We start from the raw sequence: 22412 nt of genomic DNA, 5'->3' as shown, positions 1-22412 counted from the left end.
GGAGACATTTATTAGCAAAATTATTTAATTTATTAGAATGCAAAAAGCACACTATAGATTTAAATATTACTGTTATATATTGTTTCAATACAAATAAAATCAATATATTAAATATGTGTTAAATACAGTTTTAATTTTTGAAGCAGTCCAGACAGAAGCTATAATACAAGATACAGTTTATTGTGTAACCAAAATACCAATAATAACCAGAAAAAAAAGGTTATAATGCAAGACTTATTTATAAACAAGCCCAAAATACACTGGGACTCTTATTTTGAAATGTTATATTTTAAAATAAGATTTTTTAATGAGAAATTTTTAACATATTACAATATAAACACCATCAAGTAAACATTATCATAATTCATTGACAGTAGATTGTATGTAATTGCTTGGCATAGCATTCATTGACTGTGAACTGAAGCCGCAAGAACTCGCAACAGTCCCTGCGTTTTGACTTTAAGCGTGCAGCAAATTGAATAAACTTAGACTTTTAAGGACCCACAGGGACTATTTTTATTCTCCTAAATAAATTTTACACTTGGCACTCATCACATTTTATTGGCAAATGCGACATTTCCTTTTAGTCGCAAATGCAAGTAAAACACTCACGCTGTCAAGACCTGCCACAATGCTGATGGAAGCAGCAGCTGCTCTGTGGAACAGGTGAGTTGTTGTGGGGGGTTTAAAGCACCAGTAGTTGAGATTACGATGGACAAAAGCTAAAACAACACTAGCACCTGCCACCTGTCCTCTGTAAATGTTAAGATGCTTTTTAAACCTGCTGTCTTTTGAGACCATAATTCACTCCTTGTGATTAGAAAGTCAACATAAAAAGGAATTTGCATTCCATTTACTTAAACGTGATGTTTTTTTCAAATGAAACGACATTCAACAGGATTTTGTTTTTGGATGGAACTTAAAAGAGCGGAAAATAAGAGAGCTTGGTGACATCTCCTGAGGTGGAGTAAGTGCTTTTCTGTCACCATGCTGCGAATCCATCGTAGCTCACTGTATTTTTGGGAAACTTTCCCTTTGATTTGGGCCAAAGCCACGGCCCTTTCCCAATAGATTCTGGAGTTCTGTATCTCATGGTAGATGCCAAAGGACCTTGAATGAATCCCTGATGACATGTTGGAAAAGTGGGGTTGAGGAAATCCCATTAATTGGGTGGAGCAGGTTGCATTGATCTGCTAGGGTTCACAAGTGCACTGGCTTTGTTTAGTGACTGTTGATGGGGGCAGGGAGACCCTCTGTCCCATCCAGGGGGTTTGTCACAGATTACCAGGGACAACTCCCTTTTCAGGGCCATTGTTAACTGGTCAAGCTCTACTTCTTCATTAATGAAGTTCCCTCCATTGATTTGTTGCTGTTTCCTTTTTGAAGAAGGCCATCCATTTCCCAGGGGTGGCTGGTAATCGTATTACACTGTTTTTTTCACTTTAAGCAATCCCAACGGCAAATTTGAGGACTTTTTAACTGCACGTCATATTTTTTTTCCTTTGCCTTGCATTCAAATCCTAATTTCTACTCTTTAATCTTTTACATTTGTATTTGTCCTAAATATTAACGATGCATAATATATTGCCAACCATATTGGTTATTCGCTAGTATTGTTATGATTCATTAGACTAATATTTACATTATTATTAATATACATATATTTTGTTTTCAATTCAGCACTCAATTTCAAGTTGATTACGGTAGTAAGTTTTTTTCCTTGCACCGTGGAAAAAGCAAAGTCATGATCTCAGAGTTTTCATCTAGCTAGTGTTTAGGTTTTTTTTCTAAAATGTACGAACGCCACCTGCATATACATTTCGACATGCTCTCTTGGGCTCTGGATTGCTGCTATTTTTACAGCTGCTGAATTTTTAATGCTGCTGCCACTGCTGAAAGCTTGTAGACGTGAGGGAGTGTTCATCTCTGAAAAACAAATAAAAATCCTGCAGAACTCACGTTTAATTTTCTCAGTTTTTGACGTTAAAGGATTAGTTAATTAAAAATGTACGCATCCTCATGTTTTTCCAGATCCAGAAATATTTTCAAGAATATTCATACAGCTATATTCCATACAACAGCTGTTTATAATGACCACATCTGTAAAGATCCAAAAAGGACATCACTATAATAATACCATAAAAGTACCGGTAATCAAAAAGCAATAGTATTGCAGTATTCCAGATAATTTCTCTTCAATGTGGAGTGTGGGAACTGTTTCTTTCACATTCATCACATCTCCAGCACACACATTTGGTCTTAATTTGGTCAGATTGTGCCTTCATCAGTCTCCTGGAGTTTACACACTCCCTTGCAGTCGCTTTAAATTATAAAGCAGTCATTAAAACGGGAGCCAGTGTATGTCGTCTTTCCGTGTCACTTTTTGTTTCTTAGGTAATCTGAGTTTTGCCACAAAGCACCAGCAAAAATAATGAATACGTTGGAAAAAAAAATAGCAAGGAGAAATTTTTATTATTTATTAATAAACTAGTCTTTTCTTAGTCACTGTTAGCAGCAGAGATGAAGTTGACGATGCTGACTTGCCATCTCAGCAGTATAGTGGCCTTTTGAGAGAAATTCAGATTACATAATCAGAGAGTATTTGTTTTTGATTCGAGTTGGTTGAAATAGACATTTCAAGCTTTTCTATACAGTTGTTACTGAAATTATTCAACCCCCATTGGAAATCAGGATTATTGGCTACATTTACATACTTTCAACAAAAGTAATTGAAATAGCTCAACACAACAAATGTTTCAAGTGGTTTCCCCAAAATTCCATCTTTTAATGACTTCTGCAGTCTCAAAATTATACAACCCCCTAAATAGAATCCCTCACAACAGCACAAATTTGCAAAACAGGTGTTCAAGCACACCTGATGTAACTAATCAAGGGCTTCATTAGTTGCACTAGGTGTGCTTGAGCTACAACACATGAAATATCTGAACTGGCTTGGTTTGTTGAGTGTCACCTTTGTCTGCATGTAAGAAATACTAATAATAATAATGCAGGGTCAAAATAATTCCTTCGTTACTAATTCGTAAGACGAGTAACACTGGAGCTTGGTTTATTGTGTGTGTGTGTGTGTGTGTGTGTATATATGTGAGAGAGACGCGTGAGTGACAGAGAGACGGAGGGAGAGCAGGGAAAGGAATGCAGCTAAACGAATACGCTGCGTGTTTTAAATAGTGTAAAAAAAAAGAATAACGAAACACAATATGTGGCGGCCGGTGTTGATTCTGTGGCGCACCGCAACCAATTAGTCTGTGTGGGAAACACTGCGCGTACAGTTCACAGAGATTGAGACGACAGAAAGCTCTTCCTGTTTGTTTTCTTTATTTTAAAACAACATTTTGTTGTTATCACAAATAAAAGTAGGCCCTTTACAGTTTCGAATGGATTACTCTTATCTGTATGAACAAAAATGATGGATTGTTTCTGCTGTTATCAGGTAAAAATGTAAGTGATCGCGCCGGTGCCTCATGTAAGCAAAAACGTTAATTTCCACACTCCGCACAAACACTTGGATATGTGCCTAATAATAGCACACATTTAACTAGGTTAACATTAGAGCAAGAGACCATGTAATGTTTCTACTACTTACATGTGTCAAATGATAAGCCATATTTGAGGTCGATGGATGACAGGTGAAAAAACAGTTGTTGTTGTTTTTTCTGTAAATAACCGACTAATAAAAGCCTCTTCTTGTTGACTGTATCTTTGTTCATTTGTTATGAAATGAAAACATGAAACTATTGTATGACTTCAGAAAGCTTAGAATATGGCATATAAGAAGTATGAACCACTTATGTGGCATCCCCCTCTCTGCATTCATGTCCATTATATTGAAAACTGTGAACAGGATATTCTTAAAAAAACACCTTTTATAAAGAAAAGAAAGTCATAAGGGTTTGGAACGATACCAAGGGTTAGTAAATATACAGGATTTTCATTTTAGGTGCGCTGTCCCTTTAAGACAGCGTCTTGGGTTAACCATTAAACAAATGGGAAAAATAACATGGTGCCTTTTGATCTGCATTCATGTCCATTAAATTGAAAACAGTGAACAGGATATTCTTAAAAAAACACCTTTTATAAAGAAAAGAAAGTCATAAGGGTTTGGAACGATACGAGGGTTAGTAAATATACAGGATTTTCATTTTAGGTGCGCTGTCCCTTTAAGACAGCGTCTTGGGTTAACCATTAAACAAATGGGAAAAATAACATGGTGCCTTTTGATCTGCATTCATGTCCATTAAATTGAAAACAGTGAACAGGATATTCTTAAAAAAACACCTTTTATAAAGAAAAGAAAGTCATAAGGGTTTGTAACGATACGAGGGTTAGTAAATATACAGGATTTTCATTTTAGTTGCGCTGTCCCTTTAAGACGGCGTCTTGGGTTAACCATTAAACAAATGGGAAAAATAACATGGTGCCTTTTGATCTGCATTCATGTCCATTATATTGAAAACAGTGAACAGGATATTCTTAAAAAAACACCTTTTATAAAGAAAAGAAAGTCATAAGGGTTTGGAACGATACGAGGGTTAGTAAATATACAGGATTTTCATTTTAGGTGCGCTGTCCCTTTAAGACAGCGTCTTGGGTTAACCATTAAACAAATGGGAAAAATAACATGGTGCCTTTTGATCTGCATTCATGTCCATTAAATTGAAAACAGTGAACAGGATATTCTTAAAAAAACACCTTTTATAAAGAAAAGAAAGTCATAAGGGTTTGGAACGATACGAGGGTTAGTAAATATACAGGATTTTCATTTTAGGTGCGCTGTCCCTTTAAGACAGCGTCTTGGGTTAACCATTAAACAAATGGGAAAAATAACATGGTGCCTTTTGATCTGCATTCATGTCCATTAAATTGAAAACAGTGAACAGGATATTCTTAAAAAAACACCTTTTATAAAGAAAAGAAAGTCATAAGGGTTTGGAACGATACGAGGGTTAGTAAATATACAGGATTTTCATTTTAGGTGCGCTGTCCCTTTAAGACGGCATATTAGGTCTTGGGTTAACCATTAAACAAATGGGAAAAATAACATGGTGCCTTTACCAGCTGAACTCAGGTGCTAGTTTTGTGGATGAGTTGTGGTCAGTCCAGTATGTCTCATAACACTTGATGTGCTGTGTACCCAGAAGGACATAAAACAGGGGCTTTTCTTTGAAGTGCCCACTGCAGGGCAAAAGGTCTTCCTGTTGACAAGTCTTCCACTAAAGACAAATGGACCTATATAGTGATGAGCTTTCAAGAGACGAGGAACCATAGCTACTACTCATTACAGACATTACATCACACAAATTTGATTTTTCAATTGAACTTTTTCTAAAATTTGGGTTGGTGTTCCAGTTCAGTTCTTTATTTTCTCAAAGGAACTTTAGTAGGAAGTTGTCTGCAGTAGCACGTTGCATTTTCATTTTTTTTTTCTCTCTCTCTTTTTAACACACACGCACGCACTCACACACTCAGCTTAGACAATGGTGGTTTTGTTAGGTTGAACTGCCATCAAGAGAAGTCCACAGAGCTTTAGTATGTGTTGTTTTCCTGCATCCAAATTAGTCCATTAGTAATGCGTTCTTTTGCGTTAGAGATGTCACACTGCCACTGGTGTGTGTGTCTAGGTGAGCATTTTAACCCTATAGTGCTCTAGTTACCTCTGTTGTTATGGAGCACTTAACAGCAGTCCTGAGGGATTGTGTTTGTTTGACACTGGTTGCTTAGGGCAATCCCGTGACAAGTAGCAATAAAACCTGTTTGAGTTAATAGTGTACATTATTCAGCCTTGTGAAATCACTCAAGCGAATGCCATTGTACTTTTATAGTAACAGGTTCTATATATGGCACAAGACTTTTTAGCTTTTTTCCATATGACATTAAATGTCCGTTTTCATGTTCCCAGCATGTCATTTTCTGAAAGACTGATGGTTATTTTGACTTGTTTCAGTTTCATAAATCTGATTCAGTTTTAAAGAAACTTTTAATCCTTAAAGTCCCTGTAAAGTCAAAATTAAGTATGTGTTCTGAGTTTGTCACACCACAGAAAAATGTGTTATTAGTCACCCAGCCAAATTTGAATGATAAAAAAAGCCAGCAAGTACATAAAAAAAGCTATCAAAATCTTGAAAAAATGAGCAGTATTCTCTGCTCTCAAACGCTGGGGGCGTGTCCGCTGGCTGCGCTGAAGCCACGCCCACTCGCGGGAAAGCTGCCGTCGCCACACTCAACTCTACAGCCGGAATGGATGCTCGCACGGTGGGCACGCACTGCCGATGATGGCACCAGTTGTCGGCGCGACTGGAGGATGAAGGCCAGGCGGGAGTCGGTTCGCCCCATTCACCAGTAACAGCGGATTATCAGTGAATCCCAGTTGTCTCTGATGAAAGTTTATAAAACTATCCCGTGTAAAATGATCACTTACAGAGGTGGGTTTTGGCGGTGATCCTCAGCTCTCCATCAAGGTGGCTCTTCACAAAATTAATCCACTTCTTCTTGATGTAATCATTTTTCAGAAATGTAAATAAGGACACCGATCTGTTTTGTACTGATCCGGTGATCGCATCCAGGTAGTAACGTAACGCATTTCCGTGACAAAGGCATAGCTAGCTAGCAATCTGTAGGCCGTTACTAATAATAGTACTGACAGTAACTCGCGAATGAGCGGCAAACTGATGTGAATGTGCTCTATAATATTGTTAGGAGCGGCCAGCCTCAGCGGCTTTAGTGCGTCATCAAGTAGGGGCGTGTCCAGGAGCTCAAGGGCTCCAGTGCGTCATCGAGCCCCGTTTTAGCCCCGCCCAGAAAATCCGGAAAATAGCAATGGTGAAAAAACTGTTTAACGGTCTAACTCCACAATTCAGTACTTCACAGTTCACAGTCTTTGTAATATGTTTAATCAATACATTTGTAACATTTATAATGTGTTTAGATTTTTTTTTTGAAATTGCCTTTACAGGGACTTTAAAAAGAACCAATAAGCTCATGGTGTGATAAAAGTCTTGTCCTTTTATAAGGTCATTGCTGCTCTAGACGGCTTGATGTTTCTTGTCTCTGCCTAGTCCAGCTCAGCCATGCAAGCATACTCTGTAATATAGTGAAGCCAAACCTGTTCTGTAGTTTAGAGAAGGCCAGCCTAGACTGTAATCTAGAGAAGACTAGTCTGTAGTAAAGCCAAGTTTAGTCTTATAGTTAAATAAAGCCTGTCTAGTAAACCTGGGCTTAATCTGTTGTCAAGTAAAGTTCAGTCTTGTCTGTTACAAGTCTGTAATAACCTCTAGTGTATTAAAAACCCATCTTAATATGTAGTCTGTTAAAGCCAAGACTAGTGTAGTATAGCCAAGACCATTCTGTTGTCGTGTAAAGTCCAACCTAAGTCTAACAAGTCCAGTTTTGTTTGTAACAAATTGTAGTGTTGCCCATTAGTCTTTTAAACCCCAGTTTGGTAGTCTGGCAAAACACAGCATAGTCTGTATTTCTAATCTAAAAAAACCCCAGGATTTTCTGAAGACTAGTGAAGCCCAGCATATTCTGTAGTTTATTAAAGCTCAGCCTATTCTGTAGTCAAGTGCAACAAATCTAGCCTCAATTGTGTCAAAGTGTGGTAATATCTAGGTTAGAACATAGTCTTGAAAACCCTGCTTAGTCTGTAGTATGGTGAAGCCCATCTTATTCTGTAGTCTACTAAAGCCAAGCCTAATCTGTAGTCAAGTGTAACAAATCTTGTTTGTAACTAACTGTAGTATAGTAAAACCCATGTTAGTTTATAGTCTAGTACAACAGCATAATCTGTAGTAAAGCCCAACCTATTCTGTAGTCCAAGTCTAGTAAAACCAATATGATTCATAAAGCCTAACTCAGCACTGTTCGGCTACATGGCTCCAGAGGGGAGGAATGCATGCTACGCTCAGGTCATGTGTTTTTAAACGAGTTGCAGCTTTTCTTTCTGTTTTCTCTCCTCTCATGTCTGAAGGTGGTTTGCTGAGTAGGCCGTGTAGATGTGCCACGTTGCCGCAGCAGCTCTAACTTGCGCTGTGCATCGTTTTTGGCCAATTTACACCAAATCGACTATTTCTTTGCACTCCAGAATTAAAGTGCAGTTTAGTAGCAATTTTCCTCACTTGATTGATGGTGAATGTGTGAGAATGTGGATAAGGATGAGTTCAGATCACTGTGATGGAGACGGAAATATTAGAAACACTGCTGATGTTTTGAGAAATGGTGACGTTAACTGCTTTTATCGCACTCTTGGTCCCTCTGTGCATTAAATTGTGGTGTGTGTGTGTGTTTGAAACCGTGTAGAAGGCTGAGCTAATAGACCCTTGCTGTGATGGTGTGGCAGACAAGGTGTTCTAGGAGCATAAGTGGGAGGAGATACACCCTGGCAATCACATAAATGGAGTTCACTACAACACACACACACACACACAACATTTCAAAAGCAATGATAGATGTTAGTTTTCATTTACAGACAGTGTCATACACAAACATTGGGGTCAAGCCAGATACCAAGTTAGACATCATAGTTTCCTGAGTTTAGTGGTACAGCAAATAACGGAAGAGCTGTATTTTGAATTCCTTTACATTTCTCTTTCTGCAACAGCCCATGACTGGGAAAAGGCTATTCTTGTTCCTGAATGGCAATGACAACTCAATTATAGTGCCCTGGAATAGCTCTGTGAAGAAATCAGGTGACCTTTTCAGAATAACAGTTAAACCAGTAGAGTAATTATGTTTGATATTTTTTCGCCTGTTTATACCACTATTGACAAGTTGTTTGACTGTTTAAATACCGGTACACACTAAGGGGTTGTACACAAAGGACACGTCACTATTTGACCCTGGGTCAAAGAGTGCATTAAAATACTGGGCAACCCACCAGATCCAGTCCCTTTCGGCTGTACAAAAACATCTGTTTGAAACAAAATCGAGATGCTTGAGGATATCAGAAGCAGATTGGCTTGCGAAATGAAGACCTCTGTGAGAGAAGCAGTTATTGGTGTGGCTGACAATGTAGATATATGAAAATAAAGGTTCTTGGTTCTCGATTTTAGATGATACTGTTAATTTACTTGATACAAAAATTGCACAAATGCAGCATTTATACATGCTAGTCCTCGTATTGCTATAAAGATGAGTGACACATAAGAGTGTCCTGTCCACTATAAAGAAAAGGAAAACTTTTTATGAAAAGTTTTTATAAAAAAAAAAACAAAAAAAATGTATTTCAAGTAAAAAATAAAATAACTTTTTTTTCTTGCACAGTGTAGCTACATGTACATGTACATTCAAACACCTTAATCATTATTTTCAAATTTAAAAAAATATCTATTTTTAGTAGGGACATTTTTTTTATTACGTTTTTTTGTGGAGTCGCATCACATGATATTTTATAACCTGAACTGCCTTTTCATAAAAAGGTTCAATTATTTTGATACATTTATTGACCTTGACACACAGTCAGAGGGTCTGCAGTGGACTTCTCTATGACATCATGACGCACCACATGATTTGGATGTGGCAGACACATTTTTTTTTCCAAATAATAATACTTAATACTGCTTATTACCTACTTATTTAAATTTTACTACGTTTTAAGCATGTAATTCTTTTAATGAGGTTTTCTTCATTATGAAATCAGGACAATTCTACCACACATGTTTTGACATTTTATATCTCAAAAAAATTTTTAATTATATTTTTGTTGGGGAAAGTTAACTTTAATAGTAATTCATTCTGTGAAAGTAACTAATTGCTTTACTTTTGATGGAAAGTAATGCGTTACGTTACTTTTGCGTTACATTTTCTCACCTGTCTGGTCTTGTCTGTTTTTAACTTAATTACAAAAAGTTCTATTTTTTTGCAAATGTAAAAGCCCTTTCACTCCAAAAGTGAAATTAATAAGCACCAGTACAGTAGAGGGCGCAGCTTAAACAAACCTTTCAGCTGTACTGCGTCATTCTGGATAGTTCAGATAGTTCAACACTCCTTTCTTTAGCAATAAAAAAAGAAACAAAAAATTGCTTTTATTAGTATGGTTGATTTGGATCATTGACGATCAGCAGCAAAGATATTGGTCAATAAAGTGAGAGTATATACATAAAATATATTTGTGTTATTTAACATATTTAGCTATTGCAGGTTTGAGTAATTTTCCGAGTTTGTATTCATTTTAAGGAATACTGAATCTGTTTTTGTTCAAGTGAGATGAGTAAATCCCTGCTCACATTTAGACTAGAACTACAATAACCATCATGTTTACACAGCGCACACAACACCTCTGCACTTACTCACGGTTTGGGAACAGGAGAGGGGCCAGTCAATAAATGGGAAAACAAAGTAACTTTCGTTACTTATTTGAAAATGTACTTGTAAATTTTAAAGTAATGTAACTTTACTAGTTACTTGAAATACGTAGTCTGATTACTTAACTCACATTACTTGTAATGTGTAATGCGTTACCCCAAACACTGTGTATAAATTGTATTGTTTATGTATTTTTTTATAAATTAATAGACAAAATTGACTCACATACACCATTGTTTGGATGAAGACAAATTCAGCTCTCTTTCAGGTTTGAACTAATTAGACACTTGAGAGTTTGAGCACACCCATGCCTCCAACACACGAGTGGACCACACAGGGTGGAGTTTACTGCCTGTCTGGAGTATTAGACTGCACCACTCTCATGGTTCCCATTCACAAACACTACAGCGGCGTCAGATATCACACATGAAGAAAACGCGACCCAGAACTGCCTCAGCCTTCTTCCTCTTCACAATATTTGTTTATCGAGAGAAAACATCTGGTGCCTCTGTGAAACCTGGATGTTAATCAGCTCCCTTTCCCCACTGAATTGGATAATTGCGATCCAGACGGCCTCTTTTGGCCCAAGTTCAACTGTGTTTGCACTGTTTTTTTGTCTGGTTTGGGGGGAGATGAAAGTGCGACATGTTATAAAGTGACACCAGACAGGAGCCAAGCACGTGCCCCGCAGACGACGCTCCCATGATTCCAGCTTTGTTCTTTAAAGTGGGCGGCACTGGCATCTGGGTTGAGACTAGAAGGCATGCGGTGAGAGGAAGTAAAAAATAGATTGTGATGCATCAAAAATATGGTATTTGCCACAATTCTTTTGGCTTTGTCAGTTTGGGGCAGTGGGAATTGAGGGGGAGGGTGTTGCTTAGACATGCCGTCATCAAATAGTTGCAAATCTGAGAACAATGCAGGCCAGGTCACGTCTAATCCCACTATGTGCAGTGGACCCGGAATCATTCTGCTCAGCAACTGTTTTCAACATTGGTAATAATAAGAATGTTTCTTGAGCTCCAAATCAGCATATTATAATTATTTCTGAAGGATCATGTGACTCAGAAGACTGGAGTAATGATGCTGAAAATTCAGCTTTGCCATCACAGTAATAAATTACATTTTAGAAAACCGAAAGAAGTTTTAAAATGTAATAATATTTCACAATATTACTGTTTTTACTGTATTTTTGATCAAATAAAGGCAGCTTTGGTGAGCATAAGAGACTGAAATGTAAAAATCCATTTTTATGGTCCAGTAAATTCAGCAATACAGTAAGCATTTCTGTGCCGTGTAAATGTGGAGGCTCTTAGATTAAGCCTATTCACAGTCTGCAAAGGCATTAGAGTTTAAAAAACCTTGTGTAATACAGGGTAAGTGTGTTAAATCTTTGCTTTGGGCTAAGTGTGGCTTAACCGGGGCCAGACGGCAGATTAGGGCCTTGCTCTGGTCAGCCGTTTTGGGCTGATGGCCGGTTGTGGTTGGGCTGTTTTTCGAGTGGTGGTAAGCAAGGCTTCCACACATGTGATTTTGGTGAATATGGCTGAGGTTGTCAAAGAATGGTTGCTAGCTGAACAGGAAGACATCATGATTTCTAAGAATAATTCATCAGTTTTTATGAATCTTTCATCCCTGTTTTGTGGATTAAGCTTAATTAAACCGAGAAACCAAATTGAGCCACAACCTAACGCACACGGTCGGATCATTATTTTTATTGGATTTTAGAGGATAAATTCATTCATTTTCCAAATACCATTAATTAATTCATAAATGTCAGTATGTTTTTGTCATGACATTTTAAAAGGCATGAGGGTCTGACTCTGAACGGGTCGTCTCTGTGATATAAATGCCTGTTTTTTGTTTTTATGCACATTTCTGCATGTTGCTTACGCCACATGACATGGCATTGATTAATATTAATAGTGAGCAGTTTTGTTAAAATAATTAAAATATTTTTTTAAATATTAAAAAAAATTGCCAAGGTTTTATTTGTATTAAATAATATTAAAATTATAACTTTTTATATACATTTTTTTTTATAAAACATACATTTTTATAATTAAAATGTATTAAATAATTAATGTTTTTCTTCATTATGGTATCAGGACAGTTTTTTTTTTACTGTAATTGTTTTTATTAGTTTTATTCACACAATTAAACCATGCTCATCATAGAAAAGCTGTATGGAAGTCACTGTATGAAATGCATAGGCCTATTTAATGTATGTTTTTAGAATATATTAATATACATCCGGATGAAAGAATAAGCATAACGGCATTGGCCCATATCTAGACTGCATATAATCAAATGTTTCAGTAGTTTTAAAGTTTATTTTCCTTATTTGACCCAATACTCCATTGATTTGAGGGTTGGTTCAACTTCTGCCAGTTTGAGACATGGCAGCATCTGTCAGGAGGAGAAAGTTCCTCCATTTGGCCTATGGTGTGACTCTTCCCTGGTGTCCCATAAATCAGGGTCACTGCTGCCTGACGGGGTGATAAGCTCTGAAACCCAGTGCTCTCCCGCCAGCGTGGGGAATATAAAGTGACACAGTCACCCCGGCGATGGCCTGGCACCTTCAGAGATGCTGCTCTCCGGACTGGAGCGGGACAGATGGTGCCTGACGTCATTGACTTGAAGGTCCCTATTTTACTGTTCTGGGATGGTCATCAAACCTTCGGTTTTGTAATGTTTTGGCAGTGTGTGGGGTGTCTGTTATACATTAGTTAGCGGAAATAAAGCAAGTGAAAGATGGGAGAGTGCCTCCTGGCTCTGTTCAGAAAGTTGGTGTGTGGGCGGCAGCACGGGATAAAGACGCCAGGACACCACTAGTACAATGAATGTCTCATTTCTGTGGCAGATGCCGTGTCGCCCATTATCACCTGAGTGATATCAAAGATGACGTTGTGACACTCTTGCTCTTTTTGAAGCAGAGAGAAGAAAAAAGAATGCAATGAAGCACATAGTCATATTTACATTACAGAGATCATATTCGGCATTTTTTTCCCCTGAAGTCCACTTATAATTTTAGTCAAGATTTCTTGGACCTAATCAAATTCTGCTTTACAGTATAATTTTCAACACTCCTCTCTGACCTTTTGTGCTTAATGGAAAATGTTAGAACACAATCCATAATGTAGTACAAGTCTGTTACATTCTAAGTGTTGCCACACGTGGCGCTATAGCAATTTACTATGTCATTTGACCCTTTAAGCCCAAAGTATACTTTTTTTTTTTTACGCATGCACCAGCGCATGCATACATCCAATCGCATAGCCTTTCAAAGGATACTCTGGCGTTCACATCAAGAATATACAGTGTGAAAACCAACACTAACATTGGCTTACATCAAACTCTTTTCCATCACACTGAGGAAAAACCTGGCCAACCAATAAGTTTGGTGCTTTTGATCACATGCCCAGATTTGCTACTGTTACATAAAATGGCAACTTGATGACGCTCACAAACAAACTATTTTGGATATATGCTAAATACTGTTTGACTTCCTTTTCTATAATAAGCTGATGTCAAAAACGGAAATTTGCGCAGCACTTTGTATCCACCTTATTTTTAATGCAAGAGCAAGCATGGCCATTTGTACCTTAAATGGGCGAGGCTTCCGGTGTCATTCACTTCCAATTAATTTACCTGTGCAAAAACAGTCCGTTATAGTGCTTTATATTGCAAACTTGTATGTTTCATATTATTTTAAAATCAACATTATAGACACAATGGTTTGTAGTTTTACAGTTTACGGCACTTTGTTATTCTTCTAGTTTTTTCCTGTACCTGTAGTGGCTAATGAATCGGAAGTCTCACAGCCCCTGTTTACACCTGGTATTAAGATGCGTTTTGGTCGATCGGATCACAAGTGATGAAACTAAATACAGGTGGTTGAGCTTGTCCACTTTCGACCACTTCCAGACCAGAAGTAGTCATAAACTCATTGTCTCATAAACTCATAACAAAAGACCGCCTATTCTCCGCCTACAAGTGTGCTAGCCAGACGGGATTTAAACTTTGTCGGATGAAGACCCAAATTTGGTTTGAAGACGAAAAATGTACCAAGGACAATGTTTTTACAATTCCTGATTTCTAACACACACTCACAGCGTTTGCCATGGTCTTGCAGCTATCAGAGCAGAAGCGAGAGTATTTCTGCTTTTTAAAAGTGCCATCTACTGTCAGAGAGTGAATTTGCATTTTCATTCTTTATGCATCGATCTGAACAGACCAGCTGTATGTGAAAATTTGGGAAATGTAAATCTGAATTGGCATATGTAAATGTGGGCGGTCGCATGTTAATTTCCCACACAGCGCCTCCCAATCATGTGGCTTGGATCATTTCATAAATTTACAGCCCTTACAATGGACTCTGTTTGCAGTTTCAAATGAAGTGAGGTATTTCCGCGGATGAGAGTGAGCGTGTGGCAGGTCTGTAATTCATTTCACACTGTCAGAAACACTAACACAACATCTTGTTGGTCCCCGCATGCTTATTTAACACTCAAACACTTTTACAGGGGAGCCTGTCAGAATGTGTTTCAACATAATGAAAGTACCGCACAAATGTTGACTGAGGTAGACACGTCGTATTTGGTGTGCCCCTCTTCGTTTCAAAGTTGACTGATGAAGTTTGATGGACACTTAGGGTGTATTCACACCTGCCTTGTTTGGTTCTAATGAATCGAACTCTAGTTCGTTTCCCCCCTTGGTGCGGACCTTTTGGGCAGGTGTGAATACAGCAATCGAACTCAGGTGCGGACCAAACAACCGAACCGAGACCCAGCTGAAGAGGTGGTCTCGGTACGGTTCCAAACGAACTCTGGTACGGTTCGTTTACGGTGTGAACATGAACCGACCCAATTGCAAGAAAGCACTGCGCCTTTGAGTTAACAGGCTTCCGTAGTCGGAGTTGCGTGCGTTATGGGTAAGTGATCTGTTGTAGCCTACTACATTACATCTGTTGCGCGTCTTTCTGCGCGTCGTGTGTGCATCATTGGAATGGAATGAATGAATGAGTGTGTGCATCAGGACATTCACATACAGAGCGTTCTCTTTAGTCTAATCGTGCATAGATGCAAAAAAACCAAACATTTGCAGTTCATATAATGTAACGATAGTTAGAATACAAGGATGATGCTGCGTTAATTTACGTTAAGCCTTTTTTGCATTTCCTGATTTCCCTACTTGAGAATCCTTGTCCAATGAATGGACGACCTTAGTTAGCACACATGTGGATTTGTTTACAAATTTTGGTTCACTTGCAAAAAGAGCAGTGTGAAAGCGAACCGTAAAAAAAAAAAAAAAAAAAAAATTTATTTGGTCCGGACCAAAGCAAGTGAACTATCGGACTTTCCTGGTGTGAATACACCCTTAGCCTGTTCAGTTCTAGTCTCACATAGCTAGACCTTCAGACTGATGGCAGAATGTCTGGACTAAATCACAGCTTTCATTGGTCAAGAACCACCGAGGACGTCGGACTCACATGTAAAGCAACCGATCACGGTTTGTTTTAGTTTCGCGTCATATTTAGGGGCGTTAAAATGAAGTGTCGATGTCTCTATTATAACAGACCGGCGTACATCTAATAAATAATTCATTCAAAAACGTTGTGCAAGTTTATGGCAACAATGGCACAGCAAACTTCACATATTTTTGAAAATCCAGCGTTTAGTTGATCCTGATAAGCGCTCTTTGTCAAAGTTGTAAACATGACGGCTTTCTTCTTCCATGAGGGGGTTTGGCACCACGACGGCTTTGTTTCCAGGCGAATCGTTAAAGAACGCGACATGTACGTCTCCCAGAAATCCTGTTGAATTCAACCAATCAGATGACGACTTTGAAACTCCTGAAGTGTTTCCCATTTTGTGTGCCTTATGCATAAGATGTTCAGCCAATGGTCAATGGGTGTGATGTCTGAGGCTGAGACTAGTTCAGTTCTGCCCTCTGCATTCTTTCAAGGACCCCGTTTAGTGTCTCACCAATTTAAATGAAAACCGATGAAGATTAATGTTGAAAGATGTAGATGAAAAAAATGCCACCGTGTTGTCATAACAGCAGTGAGCTTAGAACCTCTGTAACCCCTTATATGCTCTTCATGAGCAGTGGAAAGAGATTCAAGCCATTGTAAATTCCCTTCAAGATTCATTTGAAGGTGTAGCTGAAGAAATATAGTGTCAGATCTCCTTCCGAGATGTGCGTTCATTAAAACACTGTCTCAGTTTGTCCTGGGCTGAGTGCCTCACTTACAGATAAAGATAAAGGCTAGTAAAATGAGATTAAGTGAAGGAGAATAGGGCCTGTAGAGATGAATATAAATGGAGGCCGATGGTGGTTTCAGATTACAGAGAGATACTTGATCAGTCTGTCAGATTTTATGGCACATCACTCTAATGCACCTCTTTCTGCACATAAAAGGGAAATGCACAGTCTGTAAGGCAGTATAAAAGTCTAGATCTGTATTTTTTTTTATTGATTTGTACTAATAAAAAGGAGGATTTCTTTGAAACCATCCTTCATTTCATAGTACACTTACCTAAGTACCATGGCATTGCCATCTGCTACATTATTGTACCATGGTACCATCAAAGTACTTTTTTAATGTTTACATTATGTGCATACAGTGGATATAAAAAGTCTACTCACCCCTGTTAAAACAGCTGTTTTTGAATATATTTTAAAATGCAATTTATTCCTGTGATGGCAAAGCTGAATTTTCAGCATCATTACTCCAGTCTTCAGTGTCACATGATCCTTCAGAAATCATTCTGATATATTGATATTGTTGCGCAAGAAACATTTATGATGTTGAAAACAGTTTCATATTTTTTGTGGAAACGTATATATTTTTAGGATTCTATAAATAGAAATTTTGAAAAACATTATTTTAAATTGTACAAATCTTTCGAAACATTATGCATGTTTTTACCGTCACTTTTGATTCATTCAATGCAATTATAATTCTGCATTCTAATGTCAGACTCTGAAATATCTCCTGGGTTTTGGAGCCGAGCAATCACATATTGTGAACCACGAAGAGACAGGTGGTTGATACTTAACTAGTCACTGGGATTAATACAAGTAATCCACTTATGAATGCTGTTATAAAGTCCTGTTTCTCCAACAATTCTCATGTCACTTCAATAAAAGGCAGTTGTATAGTAGATCTTTGTGTGTGAAACAAAGATACACTGTGAAGTGAATTTCAAGTTTTTTTCTCCCGTCCCAATAGGACACTGAGGTCTAATGCCTAAAATGAAACTGCATCCCTCTTTGACTCAAGTCAAGTTCAAGTGTTGGTCACATCTCATCCAGTCCTTCAATAACGCTAAATATAATTGTTTTTGTGCTGAAATGTAATCCTAACATACAAATATAAAACGATATAAAATACTTTGGCTGATGCTTTTCTTTGGTTACTAAAGCGGTAGTAGTTTCATGAAATAATGTGGTGACTTTCTTTCTATTTTTACTTGATAATTTGATTTATTAATAACTGTACTGTTTTCTCAGTAAGCTTTCATTTTGCTTTGTCAGGCGTCTTGGTTTTGGTGGTTCACGGTTCGGCTCACTCGCGAGTAAAAGCATTGTCATTCTCCCTACCGCTCTGAAACTGAACACTCCAGCCAGCCGCTAGACGAGCATCTGGAAAGCTTTCCTGTGATATATTTGGAAAATAAATATTACACAGCATTTTTAATAAAAGCAGGATTTACAGTGGAGGCTCCTGTGAACGAGGCCAAACAACAGTCGGTGTCAGGGATGGTGTTTCATTAGATTTGTCTGGAGGTTTGAGGCTTTATTAGCTGCATAGAGGTATTGAGAGGTGAAGGAAGAGGATGTGTGATCATCTGACCACATATGAGATGAGCTGGTACAATAGAGGAACTATTATGGTGAAATGCTATTTCCCTTTTTAACGCTTTATGCAGATTTTCAATTGATATCACTTTTTTTTAGGTAATATACCAATCTGACATTTTACAGTGGTACTGAATGGTTAACAGTAGGGCTGCACGATTTTGGGGAAAATCTAATTCTAAAATCTAAAATGGGAATATAGCTTACAATAATTTACACTCTGGCTTAGATTTAGGCTTTAAAGTATGTTGGCTTGTTTCTTATGATTTACACTCCCTTTGAATGTCATATTGTTTATATATATATATAAATATAATTGAAATTTAAAATGCAAAAATGTGGTTAAATAAAAAAAAGTAGGGATGCTCCGATCGATCGGCCGAAGATCGGTATCGGCCGATCATCACATTCTCGGTCAGTCTGCTGTTTCCTCTTTCTCTGTTCCTCCGACAATGCTTTCCTAGCTTTCTGCATCTTATATGCCGGCTCAGCCATGACGATAGTGTGACAAACTCCATCCCTCTATACCTTGTTCCTGTGTGTATGTGTGCAGTTGCCGTAAAGGAATATGTTACATCGCGAGAGCTGATATCACGCGATACTTCCTGACACTGAGCACGGCGGCCCGCCGCACCGAAGTTGCAAGGGAGATTTTTCCGCTCACAGGCACCGGGGGGGGTCGAGACGCCCACCATTCAACCCGAAAGAAGTTATATAACCATTTCAATAACTCTGAAGCTGTTCAGTTAAGCTAAAAAAGCTGCATAGTGCCATTTCAGAGCAAATATAACTGTCAAAAGGATGAAAAATAAGATAAGAAATTATCAAATTTGATATGGCAAAAAACGTGTTGTACAGTAAACAACATTTACATTATAACTGAAATAGACCTAAATACATCAGGTTACATCATACTGAATCAAATGAGGGCTTTCACACTTGAAATAGTTAACCCTGGGTCATTCTAAACCCTGGATGAACAGAATCCTGGGTCATCGTGCTTCACATTTCACACAGCTCATAATTTACCCAGGATTAACAATTCACCCTGGTTATTCATGAGCTATCATTTAACACTGTACACATTTGGCAGAGTTTCATAACCCCGAATAAAAAGTGGTGCTAACCCTACTTCTAAATTACAAGTGTGAAACGGTCATTTACCAGCGGTTAAAAGCAGGGTTAAGTAAGAATGATGATAACCCAGGGTTAATTGCAGTGTGAAAAGCCCTATAGAGAGCTTGTGAATCACAATCGAATTGATTCGTGTACTGTAACTGTACAATAATAATAACACTGGCTCAGATTTAGGCTTTAAAGTATGTACGTTTTTTGCTTATGCTTGACACTCTTTTTGAGTGTTATATTGGTTTGTGTGTGTGTGTGTGTGTGTGTGTGTTATTGCGTCCAAATTACTGACCTAAAGGCTTTGGGATACACATATTACATCTCTCTCTCTCTCTCTCTCTCTCTCTCTCTCTCTCTCTCTCTCTCTCTCTCTCTCTCTCTCTCTCTCTCTCTCTCTCTCTCTCTCTCTCTCTCTCTCTCTCTCTCTCTCTCTCTCTCTCTCTCTCTCTCTCTCTCTCTCTCTCTCTCTCTCTCTCTCTCTCTCTCTCTCTCTCTCTCTCTTTATTTCTGTGTCTGTGTTTAGGCCCTGGATGTGGACCGCAGTGTCCTTTACAAGATGAAGAAGTCAGTTAAGGCCATTTACGCCTCCGGTCTGGGTAAGTGATCTCAGCCACTTCACTGCCTCGGCTCTCTGTCATACATCATCTCAGCCTGTCTCGTGATGTGGCCGCAGTCTGATTGGATTACAGTCAGGAAATCTCTGGAGCACATCTGCTCATCCATCTGATACAAGGAATGCACTCCGCTTTATCTATAGGTGACACTTTTGATACATGATATGTTGATAATGCCAAAAAGCAGAGTTTGTTCTTTAGAATAGAACGGAGTATAGGTGGTAGTGTGTTTGATTTCCATTGTTAGAGATGTTCAGTTTCTCAAAGGGTTTTTCAAGTACAAAGTGATATTTGAAGAGAAGAGTCCTGATAATGTACTAGGGGCAGGAAGACAGGAGGATGGTCAACTAGGCTAGTTGTCTAAAAAGTGAGTTTTTCGGTTGGTGAGGTCTCAACTCAACTTACCTGAATTCATCAAGATTCTTTTTAAGTTTATATAGTATAATGTATAAAAGTAATATTTTGTTTAAATGCTACATTAAAAAAAATATATATATATTTTGATATTATAGGTATTATCAACTAGCTAGAATTTTGAGATCGCAATAGATGTAAAGCACTAATCTCTGTTTTTTCAGAATTAAGAAGTAGGAAATTACTAGTCATCCAATTTTTTTATATCAGCTAGGCATTCCATCAATTTTGTGAATTGGTATGTTTTGTCGAGGCGCAAGTAAATACAGAGGCTGAGCTGAGTATCATCAGTGTAACAGTAAAAGCTAATGCCATGCTTCCTATCCTAATGATATATCTTCCAAGGGTAGCATGTAAAGGAAGAAAAGCAACGGTCCTATTACTGAGCCTTGATGTACTACATACTGAACTTGTGATCGATATACAAAATCAATTGTGATTTTAGACCAATGAAATGTCACTATGGGTGGGGCTATTCCATATAATGAACAACAAATGATTGCTGTGAACTAAAACTCATTAACATGAGCCAAAAATCATCGCTTGCCACTTTACAGTGTCGTGTCTGCTTGGGACACAGCGTTAAATTCATGTAGCTGACAGGCTGTTATCTTCACGCTGACCCACCGGAGAAGACAGCTTCCTTGAATTGCTCTCTTCCTGGAATATAATTAGTGTTTTGGAGTGTTTCCGAGTGATGCTTGATTGAATGGCTCCAGTTATCAGCGTGTACTAAAGGGCTGTTCTTTGTACTGGCTGCCGGTACTAAGGTTGAGCAGTTCTCCATTGTGCCGCCTGTCTCTGCCTATGACAACACAGATCATTCACACACTGAATTTGTTTCAACTGCACAAGGAGGCCCAGACGAGAACGCAGGGGTGAACTCTGCTGATCGACACTTTTCTAGGAACACTGCTGGCTCTGTTCAGGCGGGACAGCTGTCTCCCACACCCCAGGGGACAGCTGTGCCATGGACACTCCCTTCATGTCTATCTGTCTATCCCGTGCATGCTGATGGGATTCCCAGAGCCGTGGCTCTGTTATTGTTTCCTGTATGCGGGAATTGGTGCTTTTGTGCCGTTTCATTCTGGCAGGATCTGGTACTCTCATTTGATTACGCAAATTCCCATTTGATGTAGTATCGTTGAAACTAATTTGCAAGCCTCATCCCTTTTTCCTTATTTGCATTTTACTGATCTAAACACACCTGGCTATTTAATATCCGTACCATATTTGCATATCATACAAAATTAATGCTAATAATAGGGATGCTAAGGAAAGCAATACAATTGCTATTGCTCATTTTTGCATTTGCATTCAAGTATGTTTAGGCAAATACAAATCAATAAAAATGATATTAAAATGCTAAAAACTAAAATCATTTGTTTTAAATGCTGCAAGTGTATTTAGGAATCACAATAATATCCTAAAAAAATAACTTCTCTACTAATTTGTCTAAATAAATAAAACAATAAAACCTAAACCTAAAGTGGAACAATATACCACAACATTATAATATAAAAATAAATATATTTTGTCTAAATAAAAAAATAAAACGCTAAAACCAGTTATTTTAAATGCAACAAGTGAACTTTATAATGTGTAGTACAAAAATGGTATTTGATGATGACAATGGTAATTTAAATGTAAAAATAGGTCCAATGAAAATAAATATCGTCCGAAAACCATATGCTACCGAAATATTGTTTACTTGGCAATTTCTCAGAACACCCTACCTACAACCCAATAACCACCTAGAACAATCTAGCAAAAACCACTCGGCTTAGCAAAAAAAAAAAAAAAAACTCCCTTCTAAATCAATTAAAAGTGGTTATTCATTAGAGAAGCCATATTTCATAATCCTTCATAAGAACGTCATGTTCTACCGCAGTAAGTAATAAATCAGAGACTCTCTGCTCACAGGCTGGTGACCCATGGTGAGTTTGATTAATTTATCTGCTCTTAACGCATTCTGTTATCAGTGAGGAACAGGACATCTGCTCTTAGCTGGCTTTAAAAAGGCCAGATAGCCTGGGATGTAAGTCTCTCAGTGTTGATGTGCGAGAGACAAAT

General features: G+C 38.0%; 1 protein-coding gene across 5 annotated transcripts in view; it reads left to right on the top strand.

Moving 5' to 3' along the window:
• The window catches only part of asap2a (ArfGAP with SH3 domain, ankyrin repeat and PH domain 2a), a 64144-nt gene that overhangs the window by 5578 nt on the left and 36154 nt on the right, over positions 1-22412 (top strand). For all 5 annotated transcript variants that reach the window (XM_056245630.1, XM_056245628.1, XM_056245627.1 and 2 more), the window contains exon 2: positions 19835-19907. In XM_056245630.1, coding sequence (XP_056101605.1) covers positions 19835-19907 — 73 coding nt within the window. The remainder of the gene's footprint in view (positions 1-19834; positions 19908-22412) is intronic.

The sequence above is a fragment of the Rhinichthys klamathensis genome, unplaced genomic scaffold (assembly GCF_029890125.1).
Source record: "Rhinichthys klamathensis goyatoka isolate OS25496 unplaced genomic scaffold, OSU_Roscu_1.1 h1tg000032l_1, whole genome shotgun sequence".
Taxonomy (NCBI): domain Eukaryota; kingdom Metazoa; phylum Chordata; class Actinopteri; order Cypriniformes; family Leuciscidae; genus Rhinichthys; species Rhinichthys klamathensis.
The sequence above is the reverse complement of the archived record's forward strand: the minus strand, read 5'-3'. Positions and strand labels throughout refer to the sequence as shown.